This window comes from Sorex fumeus, unplaced genomic scaffold (assembly GCF_029834395.1).
Source record: "Sorex fumeus unplaced genomic scaffold, SorFum_2.1 ptg000072l, whole genome shotgun sequence".
Classification (NCBI taxonomy): domain Eukaryota; kingdom Metazoa; phylum Chordata; class Mammalia; order Eulipotyphla; family Soricidae; genus Sorex; species Sorex fumeus.
Genome location: NW_026606129.1, coordinates 56,023,084 through 56,038,761, shown reverse-complemented (window position 1 = coordinate 56,038,761; position 15,678 = coordinate 56,023,084). Strand labels below are relative to the sequence as shown.

The window sequence follows — 15,678 nt, the reverse complement described above, 5'->3', positions numbered from 1 at the left end:
TCTTGATTGAATTTTGTTACATTCATTTTTTGGTACATAATGTTTGGTATGTTTGGTACATCCCTGTATGGCACAAAGTAGCTTCTCAGTAAATAAATGTCTGCTGAATGAATTGTTCCCATACTGCCTTGGGACATAGACGAGTAAATGGGAATTTCCTCAAATAACGATAAAAAAAATTGAGTTTGGAGAGGTTGTGAAGTTTCCAGACTTATAGTTCTGAAAATTAACAGGCTCAAGATGAGGCTCTGAGTATTAAAAATACATATAATACCATATGTATTAAATATGGTCTCATGACCATCTCAAGATTTTTCTAGAATGCAGAGTGCTTTTGTCTTTCCCACTTAATTGCAATTAATGTTCTTTTTGTTTGTTTGTTTATCTTCCAAATGTCCTCTAGTTCTTTTCCCACCCTGCCTTATTGTGCCCTGACTTTATTTCTTTTCTTTTATTTTGTGATTGCAATATTTTCATTTCCCAACATCTCACCTATTGCCTCTTATTTTTATTTATTTCTGCTATCCCTATGCTAATGAAAATGCATCTTTCTTCAGTTCTTCTACTGATGTTGATCCCAGTGGATTCACAAATAGCCAAAGTCATACTGAAAAAATAAGAAATCGGGAGGCATTCCATTACATAATTTGAAACTGTATTATAAAGCTATAGTGATCAAAACTACATGATTCTGGAATAAAGATGGGGGGGCCTCTGATCAATGGGCCAGAATTGAATACTTTATGAAAACCCCCATATATATGGACAGTTAACTTTTAACATGGGAGCTGATAAACTCTCCAACAAATGGTGCTGGGGAAACTGGATAACTTGGATCCATATCTTTACACCAACACAAAAGTCAATTCAATGTGGATCAAAGACCTTGAAATCCAACCAGAAACTATAAAGTACTTTGAGGAAAATATTGACAGAACACTTCAAAATTAGGAACTCAACGGTGTCTTCACAAAGGCAAAGGCAATGCAATAAAAAATTTATAAATGGGACTACATAAAATTAAAGAGCTTCTGCATGGCAAACAAATATGGGCTAAAACTAAAAGATAACTAACTTAATGGAAACAAAATATTTGCCTTCAACACATCAAATAAAGGTTTGAAGCCCAGTACTCACTAAGATCAAAAACAACAAAATAAATTCTAAAACCCTATCAACCACTGGGAAGAGGAAATAAATAGACATTTGTTAGATGAAGACAGGCAGACTGTGGCCATCAGGCACAAGAAAAAGTGCTCAGTATCACTTATCATCCGAGAAATCCAAATCAAGACAACAGTGAGATACCATCTTACATCAGTGTGTATATCAAAAATTGGAACAATCTGTGTTGGTGGGAATGTGATGATAAAGAAAGTCTAATCCACTGCTGGTGGAAATGTTGTCCAGTTCAACAGTATGCAGATTAGAATTGATTGCCATATGACCCAGCAATTCTACGTTGGGGCATCTATCCCCAGGATTTAAAATCATTCATTCAAAAGAATGTATGCACACAGCTATTCATTTCTATTCTTAGTACAATAGCTAAGATATAGAATCAATCTATTTGTACAATGACTAATCAATGGATTATGAAGATGTGGTTTATATGCACAATGGAATACTATGCAGCTACAAGGAATGATGAAATCATGCAATTTGCTACAAGGAAGATATTATGTTAAGTGAAGTATACCAGAAGAAGAAAGACAAACACAATGATCTCACTTATCTGTGGTATATAGAATAACTGGTTGAGGGAATGTGTTGCAGTAAAAGGGGCACCCCTTGATCCCAGGGTTTAGAAGAAGGACAAAGAAAGAAAGAAATCAAGGGCGGGTTGAGGGAAAAAAAGAAAATGAAGTAATGGGCGAGAAAAAAAGAAAAGGAAATAATGGGAGAGAGGCTTCAGTTATACTGGTAACGTGGAAGAATGGTATAGCCATATATCCAAAACACAGATACAACAACACTGAAAGCATGAGATCTAAACTACAAGCACCATAACTTTGTAATGTGCCTGTCAAGGATACAGACAGGAGGTGGAGGAGAGGGTGAAGAATGAGACCCAAATATGGAAACACTGGTGGAGGGAAGTTGACACGGTGGTGGGATCAGTGTTGAAATATTATATGCCTAAAGCTTAACTATCAATAACTCTGTAAATCACAATTATTTAATTTTAAAAATTTCAAAAATCAAAAAGGAATCCCAGAGAATTCTACCAATACAACTTGTGGATACCTGGGCCCCAGAATGAAGGGAAATTGCTCTAGTTTGCAGAGGTGCCCAGGCCGTCAATTGCCAAGACCCACATTCCCTTGTTCACTCATCCATGAGCTTCTGCACACGCAAGAGTCTGGGACAAACCAGGCTCTCAGATCAAAGTAGGGGATGCTTCTGCTAGGCAGGGCATGGGAGGACTTTTGGAAAGGAGCCTTCCTCTGGTAGAAGCTGAGTGTCCTGTTTTGTATGTCCTCTGCTAGTCTAGTACCAGATAAATGATTATCCTAGTCTTAAATATTACACACTGCCCTTAATAGTTTCTAGAATCTGTCTGCAGGTATAAATAACTATCTTGGTCCCATCTCTGCTGTTTCTTGTTACTATGTGGCCCCAGATTGTGCTGGCTCTCAACTGAGATCTGCGTTTGTACCATTCACTGAATACATTTGGAGCCCTGAATGTTTACTTCCATTTTCTGGTGAAAATTTCCTTAGGATGCCTCATGGGACGCAAGTATTTTTGCCATAAGCCATCTAATGACTTGATTACTAAAGAACCTAGATCTAGATTTGCCCTTCTACCCAAGCTGGAGGTCATGGAACAGATAGACATTTGTATTTTAAAATATGTGAACTGCAGGAATGCCTTGGTACCAAGACACTCGCCGCTTCTTTGGTTTTTGAGATTTTTAGTTCTAATATGTTCCCCTGTCTTATAAACAGGAGCTATAAGGTAAAGTTAATTCAGAACATTAAAAACAGGATTTTGGCCCTCCAATCCTCACACCTCTCTCCATGATAAGCCAGCGTAGAGGGGACCTGCTCCTCTTAGGATAAGTTATTGTTCTGCAGAGAATTCTCAAAGTGTGGGGAATTTCCATGCCTCCCCACAGTCAAATTATCAGGGTGGTGGTGGAAGCGGGTCACATTTCTAAGCACCATGGGTGTCTTGGAGTTTTACTGTCTACCAGGCAAATGAGCTGGTTACAGCAACCCAGCCCTGGGCCCAGGTACTTCTCAGAAAGCCGATTCCCATGGATACTGCACTCACCCTCAGCCTCTCTGTGAAATGCTGGAGGGACGGGGTGGGGGGGGCGATGGGGGGTGGGGGACGTCTTGTGATTGATGCCCCGCTTGCCTTGCAGTTTCACCAACAGATTAGCCAAAGTGCCGCCCTTTGAAATCTAACAAACAGACGAGGGGTTTAACTTGCTCCATTGCCCCCAGAAGATGGATTCTGTATTTAGAGTTGTTATTCCTAGCTTTTGCTTGGGGAGGGGGGGAAGAATTTATTTTATGTTTTGAGGTTAAATGAATGTGGGATAAATGTATATACAGTGTCCTGTGTGTATATATGTATTTATCGCTCTATGTCAGATGAACTGAGGACTTTTCCACATATGGAAGAATTTCTCAAGATCATGTTTAACTAGAAATTTCTCTCCCCAACTTCCTGAGTACATGTTTGAATGTACATTATATATACATATATATGTGTATGTGTGTGTGTGAGTGTGTAAATACATGTTCCTATTTCCTATGTGGAAGAAAAATTAACTCATGTACCAGAATCACTAGAGTTGCAGAACAATGGAGAGAACAGAAAGGGTTAGTTCCTCATGACAATGACCTAATAAGAAAACTTACATGTCTTAGACTATTAAAATATTTCCCATCTTAGTTAGTATTCTGAAGCTGTTCCAAATAAGAAATGATAGAGCCTTTTGCATTGCAAATCTAATTTCATGGCCCACTTCTTGGAAGAAGCCTTCGATTTTGGCTTCATGTAAGGATGAAATCTTCAAATTCAAAACCCCATGAAGCAACCTCTTGTTGGGCTGATGTTTTTGGATAGGAGTAGGGTTCCGAGATTTTGACTGTTTCCACCCCCAGGCCAGTGCTCCCAGAATCAGAGCCAAAGATATCCTAGGATGCATTTTAAAATAAATTCTCGTGGGCCACTTGGTTCTTTTTAAAAGTCAATTAAATTCATTAGTTAATTTTTTGAAACTGAGCTATTGCTGACATATAAAATTGTGCTAGTTTCAGAAGTAGAGCCGAATGTGAAGTTCACATATTGTGAAAGTATTACTACAAGTTTAGTTAACATCTCTCAACACATGTAGTTATAAAAACATTTTATCTTGTAATTACTTGCCTCTTTTCTGATCCTTTTTTTTAATTGTAACTAGATTACCAAGAGGCCATGTTTGAAACTCAACAGTTAAAACATGAAATAGATAGCTCAAATGTCACCTTTTCCATGATCCCTCTCCGACTACTAAGCCCACCACCCCAGTCCTAAAACACAAGCCAAAAGGGATATGTTATTTCTCACCGTCAGGAAATCAAGGCGGTCGTTTATCTGTTTGCTTGTTTTTAAGAGCAAACACTCTGAAATGACCCTGTCACAGCTCTCGATGAGACTACAGGTAAAGAAGGAAATGAGGACAAATGTCTGAGCTGTCCTGGGAGGTATTTAACTGCTCCTTCCTGTCCTAGCAGTTCTGTGCTCACCCAACCATTACAGGCCCAGGAGAAGCATCGAGGGGGTGACACATCCTTAGGGAAAATGGCTTAGCACATGAGCAGGTTATTACCAAAGCTCTTTAATCTGGGTGCAATGTTAATGCTCTGTGTGTAAGCACAGGAGGGCATGATTCAATAAACCCTGCCAGGCAGGGTCTTCCTGGATGGGAAAAGACAGAGCTGCTTAATGCATCAGGATCCCCCTGTGAGAAGAGGATTTTCCCTTGAAGGAGATTTGAGCCTATTGGAGATTTCAGTCTTACTCTATTTTGGGTAAAGTACTCCACCCCGTTTGCTTATTCCTCTGTTTTAAACCTTGTTTGCAGTATTAGGATTTCATTAAGAGATTTGTTGCAGTATCTTTTGAGTCAACGGGGGTTTTTCAGCCACAGCCTGCACTCCCGAGCATGTGAGCTTGTGGATGTAACTCATCTTGGCAACACGGATGCTTGATTTCTTTTCAACTTGCGGCTTTAATCCAGTCACATTTGTCTAAGAGGCAGCACTTCAGCTCCCCCAGTGAAAGGGGGTGGCCAACCTTGAAACGTCTGGAAGCAGGGAAATCTATTTTATATTGCTAAACACTGTTGCCTGCCTTCCCCCCCCCCCCCACTCCCACTCCCAGAGCTGATGTAATAAGGATCATGTTTGACTTACACACTCCAGGCACTCACAACACCCTCAAGATAATGACCAGCAAAGGAGAGAGAACTGAAAACAGCCGTGATTTAAAAAATTTTTTAAAAAATATTTTAAAAGGAGGCTGCAGATACCAATTCTGAAAGCCACCTGTCTCAGTTACACTATTTAAAAATCCAGTTTTGGGACCGAGATACATAGTAATGATATAAATACAGTGCAACTTTGAACCATTCAGGGGATGCTAAAATATTTGAGGATGCTTTCATCTACTAGCAGATCCTTTCTGTTCAAACCATTTTGCCTTTGGCTTTTTGCCATATAAAATCGCATGTTGTGACAAACAATTTTTCGATGCTGCCAGTAACGTATACATTTATATCTGTTGGGAAAGTAGTTGAATTTGCATTCTCAGATTTCATTCACACAACTCTCCAGAGTGCCAAAATCAAGGTTGCTCCCATTTTCCTTCTGAGGCAACTGAGGAAATAAGTTGAGAATTTAAGAGATCTGATTGCTTGCTCACTGGGAAGCAGCACAAGGACAATCATGTTAAAAACACATTTTTTGTTAATGATCTTAACCAAGTCAAGCATTAATAACTGATGGCTGTGGAGTAAAAATAAAGTCCGATTCCATCCCTACACCCCTGCTGCCTACTCCTCCCCCCACCTCACCCCACCCCTGGTTATTTTACGGTTACCTGGCAATGGCTCAGCTTTTAGCAGCTGTTGACTTTGGGCTCTAAAACACTATCCTTGGCCAAGAGAGAGCCTTCCAGCACTTCCATCTTCAGCTGGGTATCTTGTATCTTTCAGCTGGCACCCAGCCCCAATAACTGGTTTGTCAGGCCTTGCATTTGCTTAACAGAAGTAGAAAACAAATTTCTTTAAGTGACCCCACACTGATGGCCCTCCAAATTTGAGAAGACACCTAAGGACACAATAATAAAAGTAAAGGAGAAAAATGTCCCCACCCAACCTTTCTCCTTCCTTCAGGCCACTGTAAAGTTTTCAGTAGGTTGGCCACGAAAGTTCTATTGGCTGCCTTGCCTCAGGGTATCTTTGTGAGGCAGACTAGCTGAGAAAAACCATGCCAGGCAACACAGGCTTTCTACTACTCTGCCTCTCTCTAGAGAAGCAGCCCTCAGGTATGGCTACCCACATATGATGTGCCCTCTCAGTCTGTGACATTAAGTGTTCACCAGCAGGGTTAGAAGAACAACCTGGAAATTGCTTCTCTAGTGTAGAAAAGGAAGGAACCATTCTGAGGCGAAGCGAGTAAACACAATCTTGGCAACTCAAGTAACTCCGGAATCCAGGCAGCATTTTCTCTCTGAGGAATCGCAGCATTCCAAAAAGCAAGAACCTAGCTGATACACTTAAAATCTGGAAAGATTTGTGATATTCCCTCATCTGAGCCTCATCCGGCCATGTAAAGGGAGTAGAGGTGGTGACCTCAGGGACCTTGACAGCTGCTGGGGGCGCTGCTGATATACTCTCAAGGAACTCTTGGCATGGATGCAAAAGCAGAGAACCCCCACCTGACTTGCACCATTCAGCTCCTGCCAGGGTCTGTGGTGGCTGAGTAAGAAGGCCATGCAGAGGGCAGAGCACTTCAGAGCTGAACTCCACACAAACAGCAATACCCCCCAGGATCTGAGCTCAATCTCCTGTGTTTTCACAGCTCCTACTTCGGAGAGGTGCCCCTGTGCGGTCAGACCAACTGGAATTTGACCCTGGCTCAATAGCTCCTGCCAAGTATCCTTGGTGAACTACCTGACCATTTCTCTGAGCCTTCCTTTGCTCACCTGAGTCATCAGGCAGTGATCAGACTCAGGCAAGAGGCGGGGAGACCTAACCTAGCGCAGGAACTATGGCCTGCTGGTTTCTACCCCAGATCAGAAATCAACTGATGTTTCTGTTTAAACAGTGCTCAGCAAGTGTCTGAGCCAGATGAACACAGGTCCTGCACACTGTAACCAATACAGAGCACGGAAGAGTTTGCAACCATTCCTGACATCATCTGAAAAGAACATTCACCTTTAGACTAAGCATTCCCAGAGGCAGGGCAGATGAAAGAGCCAAATGTGTGTGTGAGAGGATTACTATGGGAGAGAAGATTTGGACTCTCCTCCCAAAGTTAACTTACTAGTATCCCTAGGAGGCCAAGTGCCCCTGATTTCCTGGTCTCCCCTATTGTTTTCCTTTACATTCCCACATTCCCTGCTCTGGACAAGTTGGAAATGCGCCGAAGAGCTTCTCCAACACAAACTCGCCATTGATCCCACACTGTGGTCCTGCTTTTGTGACTTGTGTCACACAAGTCGACACTGTACCAGGGCTGGAAGATTTCAGAAAGTGCCTGAGTATTCACAAACTGCAGTCAAGCTGTGATGGACCCAATGACTGTCCACGTTGGACCCTGTCAAAGGCAGAACTATCTCTTTACCATTTCCGATGAGGAACCAGCTAGAGCTCGTTGACAGAATCTCCAAGGCATTGTCACAGTTTTCACAGAGGCTCACAGAGGAAGGCGGCTCTTCCATCATTTCATCATTTCCAGCCAGGACAGGTGTGACAATGAGGTCTCCTTGAGGAAACTTCTCCTCCAATTTCAAGGGCGTGTGTGGGGGGAGCTGGCTATTAACTCAAAGAGTTGCAGGTGTCTTTGAAAAACTCTTCAGTGATGGGCTGGGGCTTGCCGGCTGCTTGTACCTAATACTTCAGAATCGAGACCAATTAAAGGTTTACATGGAGCCATTTATCATGTCGGATTACAGAGTGCTTCCCAGCGCTCTTGGTTGGGTGAGTAAATGCACCCCACCACAGCGAGCCACATGTCATGATGCTGATGACTCAGTCCCTTCACCCTCGTTTCCTGTCATCAGCACCATTCTGCAAGTGACCCATCCTGGGAGGAATTTTATTTTTAATCTCAATGTTTGGGAATTCTCATTAGAGACTTGGAATGGCAGGATTTTCTTCAAGGCCTTATACCAGCTCTGGAGCCAGAGATTCATCTTCAGATCATTTGATAGTTAAAAATCAGAATTTACTGTGATTTTTGCTCACTGTGCTCTGGGCTTCTGTCTGCCTGGGGTGTTCCCATTCCCAGATGCTATGAACAAAAGCTCTCAGATGACTGATGGACTCGAGGCTTTTTTCCCATCCAGATATTTTGGCAACTCCTGGCACAGCAATTACTCAGGACCCATAAAGGAGCCAACAGCAGGCAGCATCCAGCATAACCCTGCAAAGTGGATTTGGAAACTGGAAAACAAGGAAAGGAAGCAAACTCTCCCAGGCCAAATATATGTATTTAAAAATCCCAAGTATTTGTAATCATTTGGCACAAAGTTAGAGATCTAGTAATATTTATGTTTTCTTGTTGCTTTTTTTTGGTTCCCAAATTTACATTTCTGTACAGGAAGGTTGCTTTAAAAATTAATATTTGTATCCAGCGATGCAGGCAAGACAGGAGTCAAACAGCTGTGAACGTTTGGAAAGACTTGGAGCTCCCCCTCTGATTAACTCCTGCATTTTTTGCTTTTTATTCCCTAAGCAGACACTCACTCTGACCCAGATCACTTGGTGATTAGGGTCAATTCATGTTTAAGCTTTGAAGATTAGGGAGACCAGAAAGGGCCACCACTTCCTTTTCTTTCTTTTCTTTTTTTTTTTTTTTGGTAAAACTTTAAACCTTAGAAACTGAAAAAAAAAAGTGCATAATAGTCGAGTTCACTAAAGGAATTTATCCACATTTCTGCCATGTTAAATGTGAGCAAAGTTTATATTGGACTGTCATATTTCTTTACTTTATTCGCCAGCATACACGACGTCGATCTCCACATCTGGTTTTTAATAACCCTCGACATCTGGGAGCTCCTTTTATTCCTATGGTGGACGAGGCACAGTAGTGATATTGGCAGTGTATATTTTCAAGCTACAACTTCTGTCTATTTCAATCATAATTAATTGCCATTTCTAAATATATTTAATTTACTAAAAGTGATTTGCATTAAACCACGTTCCACTGTTAAGAAAATAGTGGTAGATTTGGTGGTGGCGGCTTTCTTTTTTTTTCTCTCTCTCTCTCTCTCTCACTTTTTTAAACATTTAAGACGCTCTATGAATAAATAGAGTTGAAACAATCTGAATGTATACATGCTCTTGGGCTTTAAATCCAAAAGGAAATAATCTGCACTGCACAGAGCATTATTTTTTTAGCCATGTAGGAAGCGGTTAGTAAGGGCTGTGGGCTGCATTTTAAGGAAAGCCTCCTATTTTGTTTTCCGACTTTGGCAGGTGTTAGCATCGCTCTGTGCTTGGGGTTTTCCTACAGGCTTTGGGGGTCAAGGACCTCATGATGAAAGCTAGGACCTTTATCCAGAGCATGATACTTACACACAGACCCCTAGCTTCCTCAAGAGGCTGCTGCTAGTCCCTTGGTCCTTTCTGTGGATACCTGAGGGCCCCCTACTGTGCACTCTGCTCCTTCATTTTCATAAAAGGGGACATCAACTGTGCTTTCATCCAGGAATTTAGAGGAAATTGCATGACTGGGGAAAAAAGTATTTTTCAAAGTTATGTATAGAAAGGGGAAGTTTATTACTAGGAGCAATTACTAGACTGTGTAGGATAAACACAGGTAAAATTTACATGATACAGCCCAGCTAAAATAAATTATACCTTATTTTTTGTCAGAATTCTTATCTAAACTGTCAGTGCAAATACACACCAAGTTATCCAATTCAGACTGCAAATTACTTGATTGACTCAAATCAGTCGTGGGGGAAGGAGAATTCTTAACCCTTTATGATCTACAGACCCCTTTGGTGGCAATTTGTTGAATTCATAGAAAAAATGCGTAAGATAAAATACAACAAAATTGAAAGGAAAAAAATTCTGATAACTTCGTTCAAAGACCACGTATCAGAATCTTTAAGTAGGTGAAAACCACCTTGGTCTATTGGCAAGATTAGGTTCAACCATGTGCAATTGCAATTTTTCTTTAAGATGAAAATCAGCAAAAGAGTGACATTTTTTATGTCTTTCAACTTATTAGTCAATTTAAGCCATTAAAATCTGAATAGCGATAAAATGTTCCAAGTTAATTTTTTCCTGTTCCCATTGTTCACAACAATTTTTTTTTTCTTGTACCCATTTGTTCACATGTGGCAAAACTTGGTTTCACTGGACAGTTAAGAGACACAGCTCTCAATTTAGGTGGAAGGCTAGTTTATGAACCAGTCTTTTAGGCTAAATTTCAACCCTGGCATTCAGCAGTGAGAATTCTTACTCAAAACAGGTTCTCATGATGGTGGATGCACTTCTGCCTTCAAAGGTTCCATTTCCTGGTTTGTGAAGCACTTTACAAAGTGAGGAAAGTGGCTCCAGCCTCTCTGGAAACATTTCAACAAGAATTCAAACCAAATAAGTTTCAGTTTAACCAAAGTTGAACACAATTTTAAGTTAAACAAAACTTCCTTTCTACAAGCATTCTACTGAATTGAAAGTTTACTGTCTTTTCTTTGAACCTTTTTTTTTTATTGCAAACGTATAATCATTCCATGGTATGCACATCTTCTTATATGAGGGAAGAAAAATTAAAACTGACAATTGGAGATCACAGGATGTTTGCCTATGTGAAATAACCAATGTGAATTACCCCGTGCTACGAATGTTCCTTCCACCCAACTCGAGGGAGTTGTCGTTTTTTTTTTTTAAATCTTCTTCAGCCTTTATTGATACTTTAAGCTTAAGAGAAATTAAGGGTATTTGATTACTATAATTACTTCTCTGCTTGCTTTAAAAGCTCTAATCTACTCCCTCAGCATATGCAATTCAGATTGCATGCTTTCCAAAAAAATAATCATCTGCTAATGTAGACTAATTTTAATCTTCTAATCCAATCTTGACACAAAGTCAGCGCTGGGTGGATGGAATGTTTTTGTGTGGGTGTTTCCATAGACACAAAACTCCATAATGGATTTGACAAGTTGGTGATGTGGAACTTAAGTGACTATTTTTCTCCCTTGCTCTTGAAGATTAAAAAACATAGTGAAGATCAGTGTGTCTTTCCAGTGCATCATGGTGTAACTAACCTTTTCTTCTTTCATTTTGATGCTCCCCACCTCTCTGCACCTCCTAACCCTGGTCCGGCCGCAGGATGACGATGAGGGCATATGGGCATAGCCTGGCCTGTAAACCAAAGTTCCAGTTTTGTTTTGAGGGGTGAGAAACCATTTTTATATCACTTTTCTTTTTAAAAAAATCATGAATTATAGTACTATGTGTGTGCTTGCTTCTGTTCAGAGATGCCTGTGACTGTGCCCTGTGGTGTTTTATGTTCTCTGACTATCCTCAAGAGCCTCCTCCTTTTCACCCCTACCCCTGCAACCACACCACTCCTCTGCCTTGTTGGGGCTGGGATGAGCATGATTCAAATGTTTCCTTGTGATTTAAGATGTAAACTATGCCCTTGCTAGGATTTATACACAGTTTTTAAGGGATGACTGTGAACTCAAAATGGTTATAATTCTCCAGTTGTTTTCAGTAAACTGCTTACTTTTTACAAGATATGACTTTCACATCCGTCTGGTTGTGTTAATATTTATCAAAGAATAAGGAAAATGAAACTATCTTTCATGGAACTGGATCTATAATCTCTAAGAAGCCTAGGTAATGAATTTTCCTATCTATTTTTTGGAATCTTCAAGGAAACCATAAGAATTAAGGCATAGTAATGGTGGATGGGTAACCGCATTTTAAAAAATAAGTTAGAATAGTAATATGAGTATTGACAGGTCTCATTAGTGGCATTGTGTATTTTAGGTTTTTACAATAGTGCTTCTAAATACCTTTGCATTATAAATTTACTGCAGTGCATCTTTAAGTGTTGTTTTCTGTTTTAAAGGTTCTACTTTTTTGCATATCAAAAACTGACCCTTTATTTTCATGCTATCCATATATTGAGTGGTGGCGTGTTTAATTGCCACTCGGCTGTGCATGGAACATTAAACTCTACTGATTCCTGCTGTGAGAAATCATACTTCTCCAGGATACTTGCAGACTGTTTAACTTGAGTGCCAGCTCACCAACTCCCTGGAGTTGAATAGATGTATAGTGACGTGGGATACTCTTGAACTTGATAATACTATAGAGCCATTTAAAACCCCTTCAATGAATGTTCAGAATGAAGTAGATTTGTGCCACAATGATTTTTATGTTCAAACAGAATCCAACATGAACTTCATTTTCTTTTACAAACATGAAATGCCATATTCCTGGAATATCACCGACTCTGTGATTGGAACAGCAGTTGGGAGGGATAATTTAGCAGGTGTGTCCTTTCTGCATCTTAGTTCCATATTCCAAAGCAAGGGTGCTTCTCATAAATTTTAATACAATAACTCGTATTTTCAGGAAACATTTTATTCGTGTATTTCACTGCTTGGTGGACCCTATTTAATTACATAAATTTGGTTGCTTCAATAAATTTGGTTGCTTTCTCTGATCCTGTGGAGAAACATATGATTGATTTCCAGATACAACATCCTTCCCACACTAAAGACCTAACACCTTGAGCGTCTATTTGCTATTAGTTAATCCATTTCCAACTTCCTGATCACATGGATTCTCTCCTTCTCCCTTTCCTGGGTGAAGGAAAAGCATCAGTGACCTGAGCTCCTTCAGAAGCAGAGTGGTTTCAAAGGAAGCTCAACAAACAAGGAGGCCAGGAGCTAGAGAAAGTCCTAGTTCTGCCTAAGAGGCCTAAGTGGGAAAAAAAGGAAATAATGTGTTTAATTCACACAGAAAATCTAATGAAAAATAAATCAGCTAAAACAATATTAAATGAGAAGGTTTTAGAATGTTGAAAGCAAACATGGAAGACCTGCCCTATAGCATGCATGAAATAAAAGGCAAAGAAAAAAGAGTTGGGGGTTTCTTTAGGAATGTAGGTCTTATGTGGGGTGCTCTTCAATGAAGTTGCTTCTTCTGCCGCTCACATAATATGTCTCTGGGCCACATTTGTGTGTCCACCTAAATATTAAGTATTTGTGTTGCTTTTTCCTAAGAGTTCTGATATCCACTGGTGCCCTCCCTTAAGATAAGAACCTTGTTGTCCTCAGGAAAGAGCAGGTACCCAGGTACTTCATAAATATTGCTCTTCTCAAGGCAAAAAAAAGCATGAAGTTCCACTTCTACTCCTTTTATTATTTCATGAATAGACTCAAGCCTGAAAGTACCCTAGAAAACAAATGTCTTTTGAAATTAGTCAATATATTGTCCTACTTTAATAGGTTCTAATAAGTTTTATGGGCTTCTGAGAAGAACTACTGATCTCTCTTTATGATTCCTTTAAACAAGTTTGCTCAGCTATCCTTGAAATTTTAAAGTTATATTTGAAGGATTTAAATAATGAGAGATTGCCCTCCCGTTGATCGTCGATTTGCTCGAGCGGGCCCAGTAACGTCTCCATTGGAGACTTTGTTGTTACTGTGTCTGGCATATCGAATACTCTCGGTAGCTTGCCGGGCTCTCCGAGAGGGGCGGAGGAATCGAACTCGGGTCGGCCATGTTGGCCGCTTGTAAGGCGAACGCCCTACCCGCTGTGCGATTGAGGGCAACATTTTGTTTTTGAACCACTGTTGCTGGATGTAAGTCACAGTATAAGCTGTGGACCCTACGGAGACATTGAATTTGTAATTAAAGATGGATTATAATGGCACTTTAAAAACTGAGCATTTTAAATATTTTTATTTATGGTCCTTAAAAAGTAACATTGCAAGGAGTCATTTTACAAGGCATCAGTAATTTGGTCATAAGAGTGTTAGAAGGCCTTGACTACAGTCTCATTTTTGGTGCTGAAATGAATCATAAATTTAAGAACATTTGCTCCTTCAAGCATAGCAAATTCAAATGAAGGAAACAACCCTGGTGGCTCCTCTAATTTTACCATTTCTAATAACTAACTTACTTGGGATTTATTTCTCTCACAGCAATCATTTAAGGGTGATGTCGTCTGAGAGCAAAGCAGACTGAGCAACGTTTTCTTTTCTAAAAGGTTTAGACATCCACTCTAGTTAGCCTTTCTCAGCTTCACACTCTTACTCAGACCCAGCATTTCCCAATCCCAGAACCCAGAGCATAGGCGGGCTCTACTTTGATCATCTTGAAATTTTTAATTATACTTTTGAACAATGTGTACCACAAATTTGTTTTGTACTGGACCCCACAAATTCTGCAGTTGATGCTCCTTAGCTTCACCACATACTTCTGTACTCCGCCTCTAACTTTTCTCTGCCACATCTCTCTATCTAATTATCTATACTCCTCTATTCTTATGTCTACAATTTACCTTTGGATTTCCTTATCATTTTGGTTTGCTTGCAGAGGCTTCATGGAATCATATTTCTAGCAACTTGTCATTTATGAACAACCTTACTGTGTATATTCAACCACAATCATCTGTGTGTATTCACCCCTCTTTCAATTATGAATAGGTGTTTCTGTTTCCTTAACTACATTTTCTATATTGCTTTACATTCACAAAAGCCACTGCTTAATTCTTCACTATTTTTCTTTGGGGGAAAATCCACTCAGTGTGGCAATCATTTGCATCACTGCTTGGAGGCACTTTCTTTGGACCCCTTAAATTCACTTTGGTTGGTAGACATTCAATGAGGTGGGCGGGGTAGGTGAAGGACCAAACCAAGCCATCTTGTGATATCTTGTAATATCTAGAGTTGTATCTATCTTGACCTTTGAATGTTTGAGTTTTTACTGTTTACTCATAATGGTGCAGACATAGAAACAAAATCAATGTATTCATTGAATCATTCAAAAGGAATACTTCTTTTTAGATTAAAAAGTTGTACAGCCAAATAAAGGGTGTTGGGAGGTTCCTCTCAGGATGGGAGATGCATGATGAGAATAGACTATAGACCGAACATGATTTCCACTCAGTGTCTCTTTTGAAAACCACAGCACTCAAAAGGAGAGAGATAACAAAAGGGAATGCCCTGCCACAGAGGTAGGGTGGGAAGGGAGGGATGGGGGGTGGGAGGGATACTGGGATCAGTGGTGGTGGAGAATGGGCACTGGTGGAGGAATGGGTATTTGATCATTGTATAACTGAAACCCAAGCACAAAAATTTGTAAGTCTACAACTGTACCTCATGGTGTTTCACTAATAAAAATTTAAGGAAAAAAATGTTTTTAAAAAGTTGTGCAAATACTTAGAACCAGATTCATAAAGATAATACCATGGGCATTAA

The 15,678-nt window shown here is 40.0% G+C and overlaps 1 protein-coding gene across 5 annotated transcripts in view; it reads left to right on the top strand.

Moving 5' to 3' along the window:
* Positions 1 to 15,678, top strand: part of ERC2 (ELKS/RAB6-interacting/CAST family member 2) — a 1,123,201-nt gene that overhangs the window by 922,112 nt on the left and 185,411 nt on the right. For all 5 annotated transcript variants that reach the window (XR_008794491.1, XR_008794489.1, XR_008794490.1 and 2 more), the window contains one exon: positions 11,567 to 11,632. Coding sequence is in view for 1 of the 5 variants with exons in the window: in XM_056129131.1 (XP_055985106.1) it covers positions 11,567 to 11,593 (27 nt within the window). In the remaining 4 variants the exon portion in view is untranslated. The remainder of the gene's footprint in view (positions 1 to 11,566; positions 11,633 to 15,678) is intronic.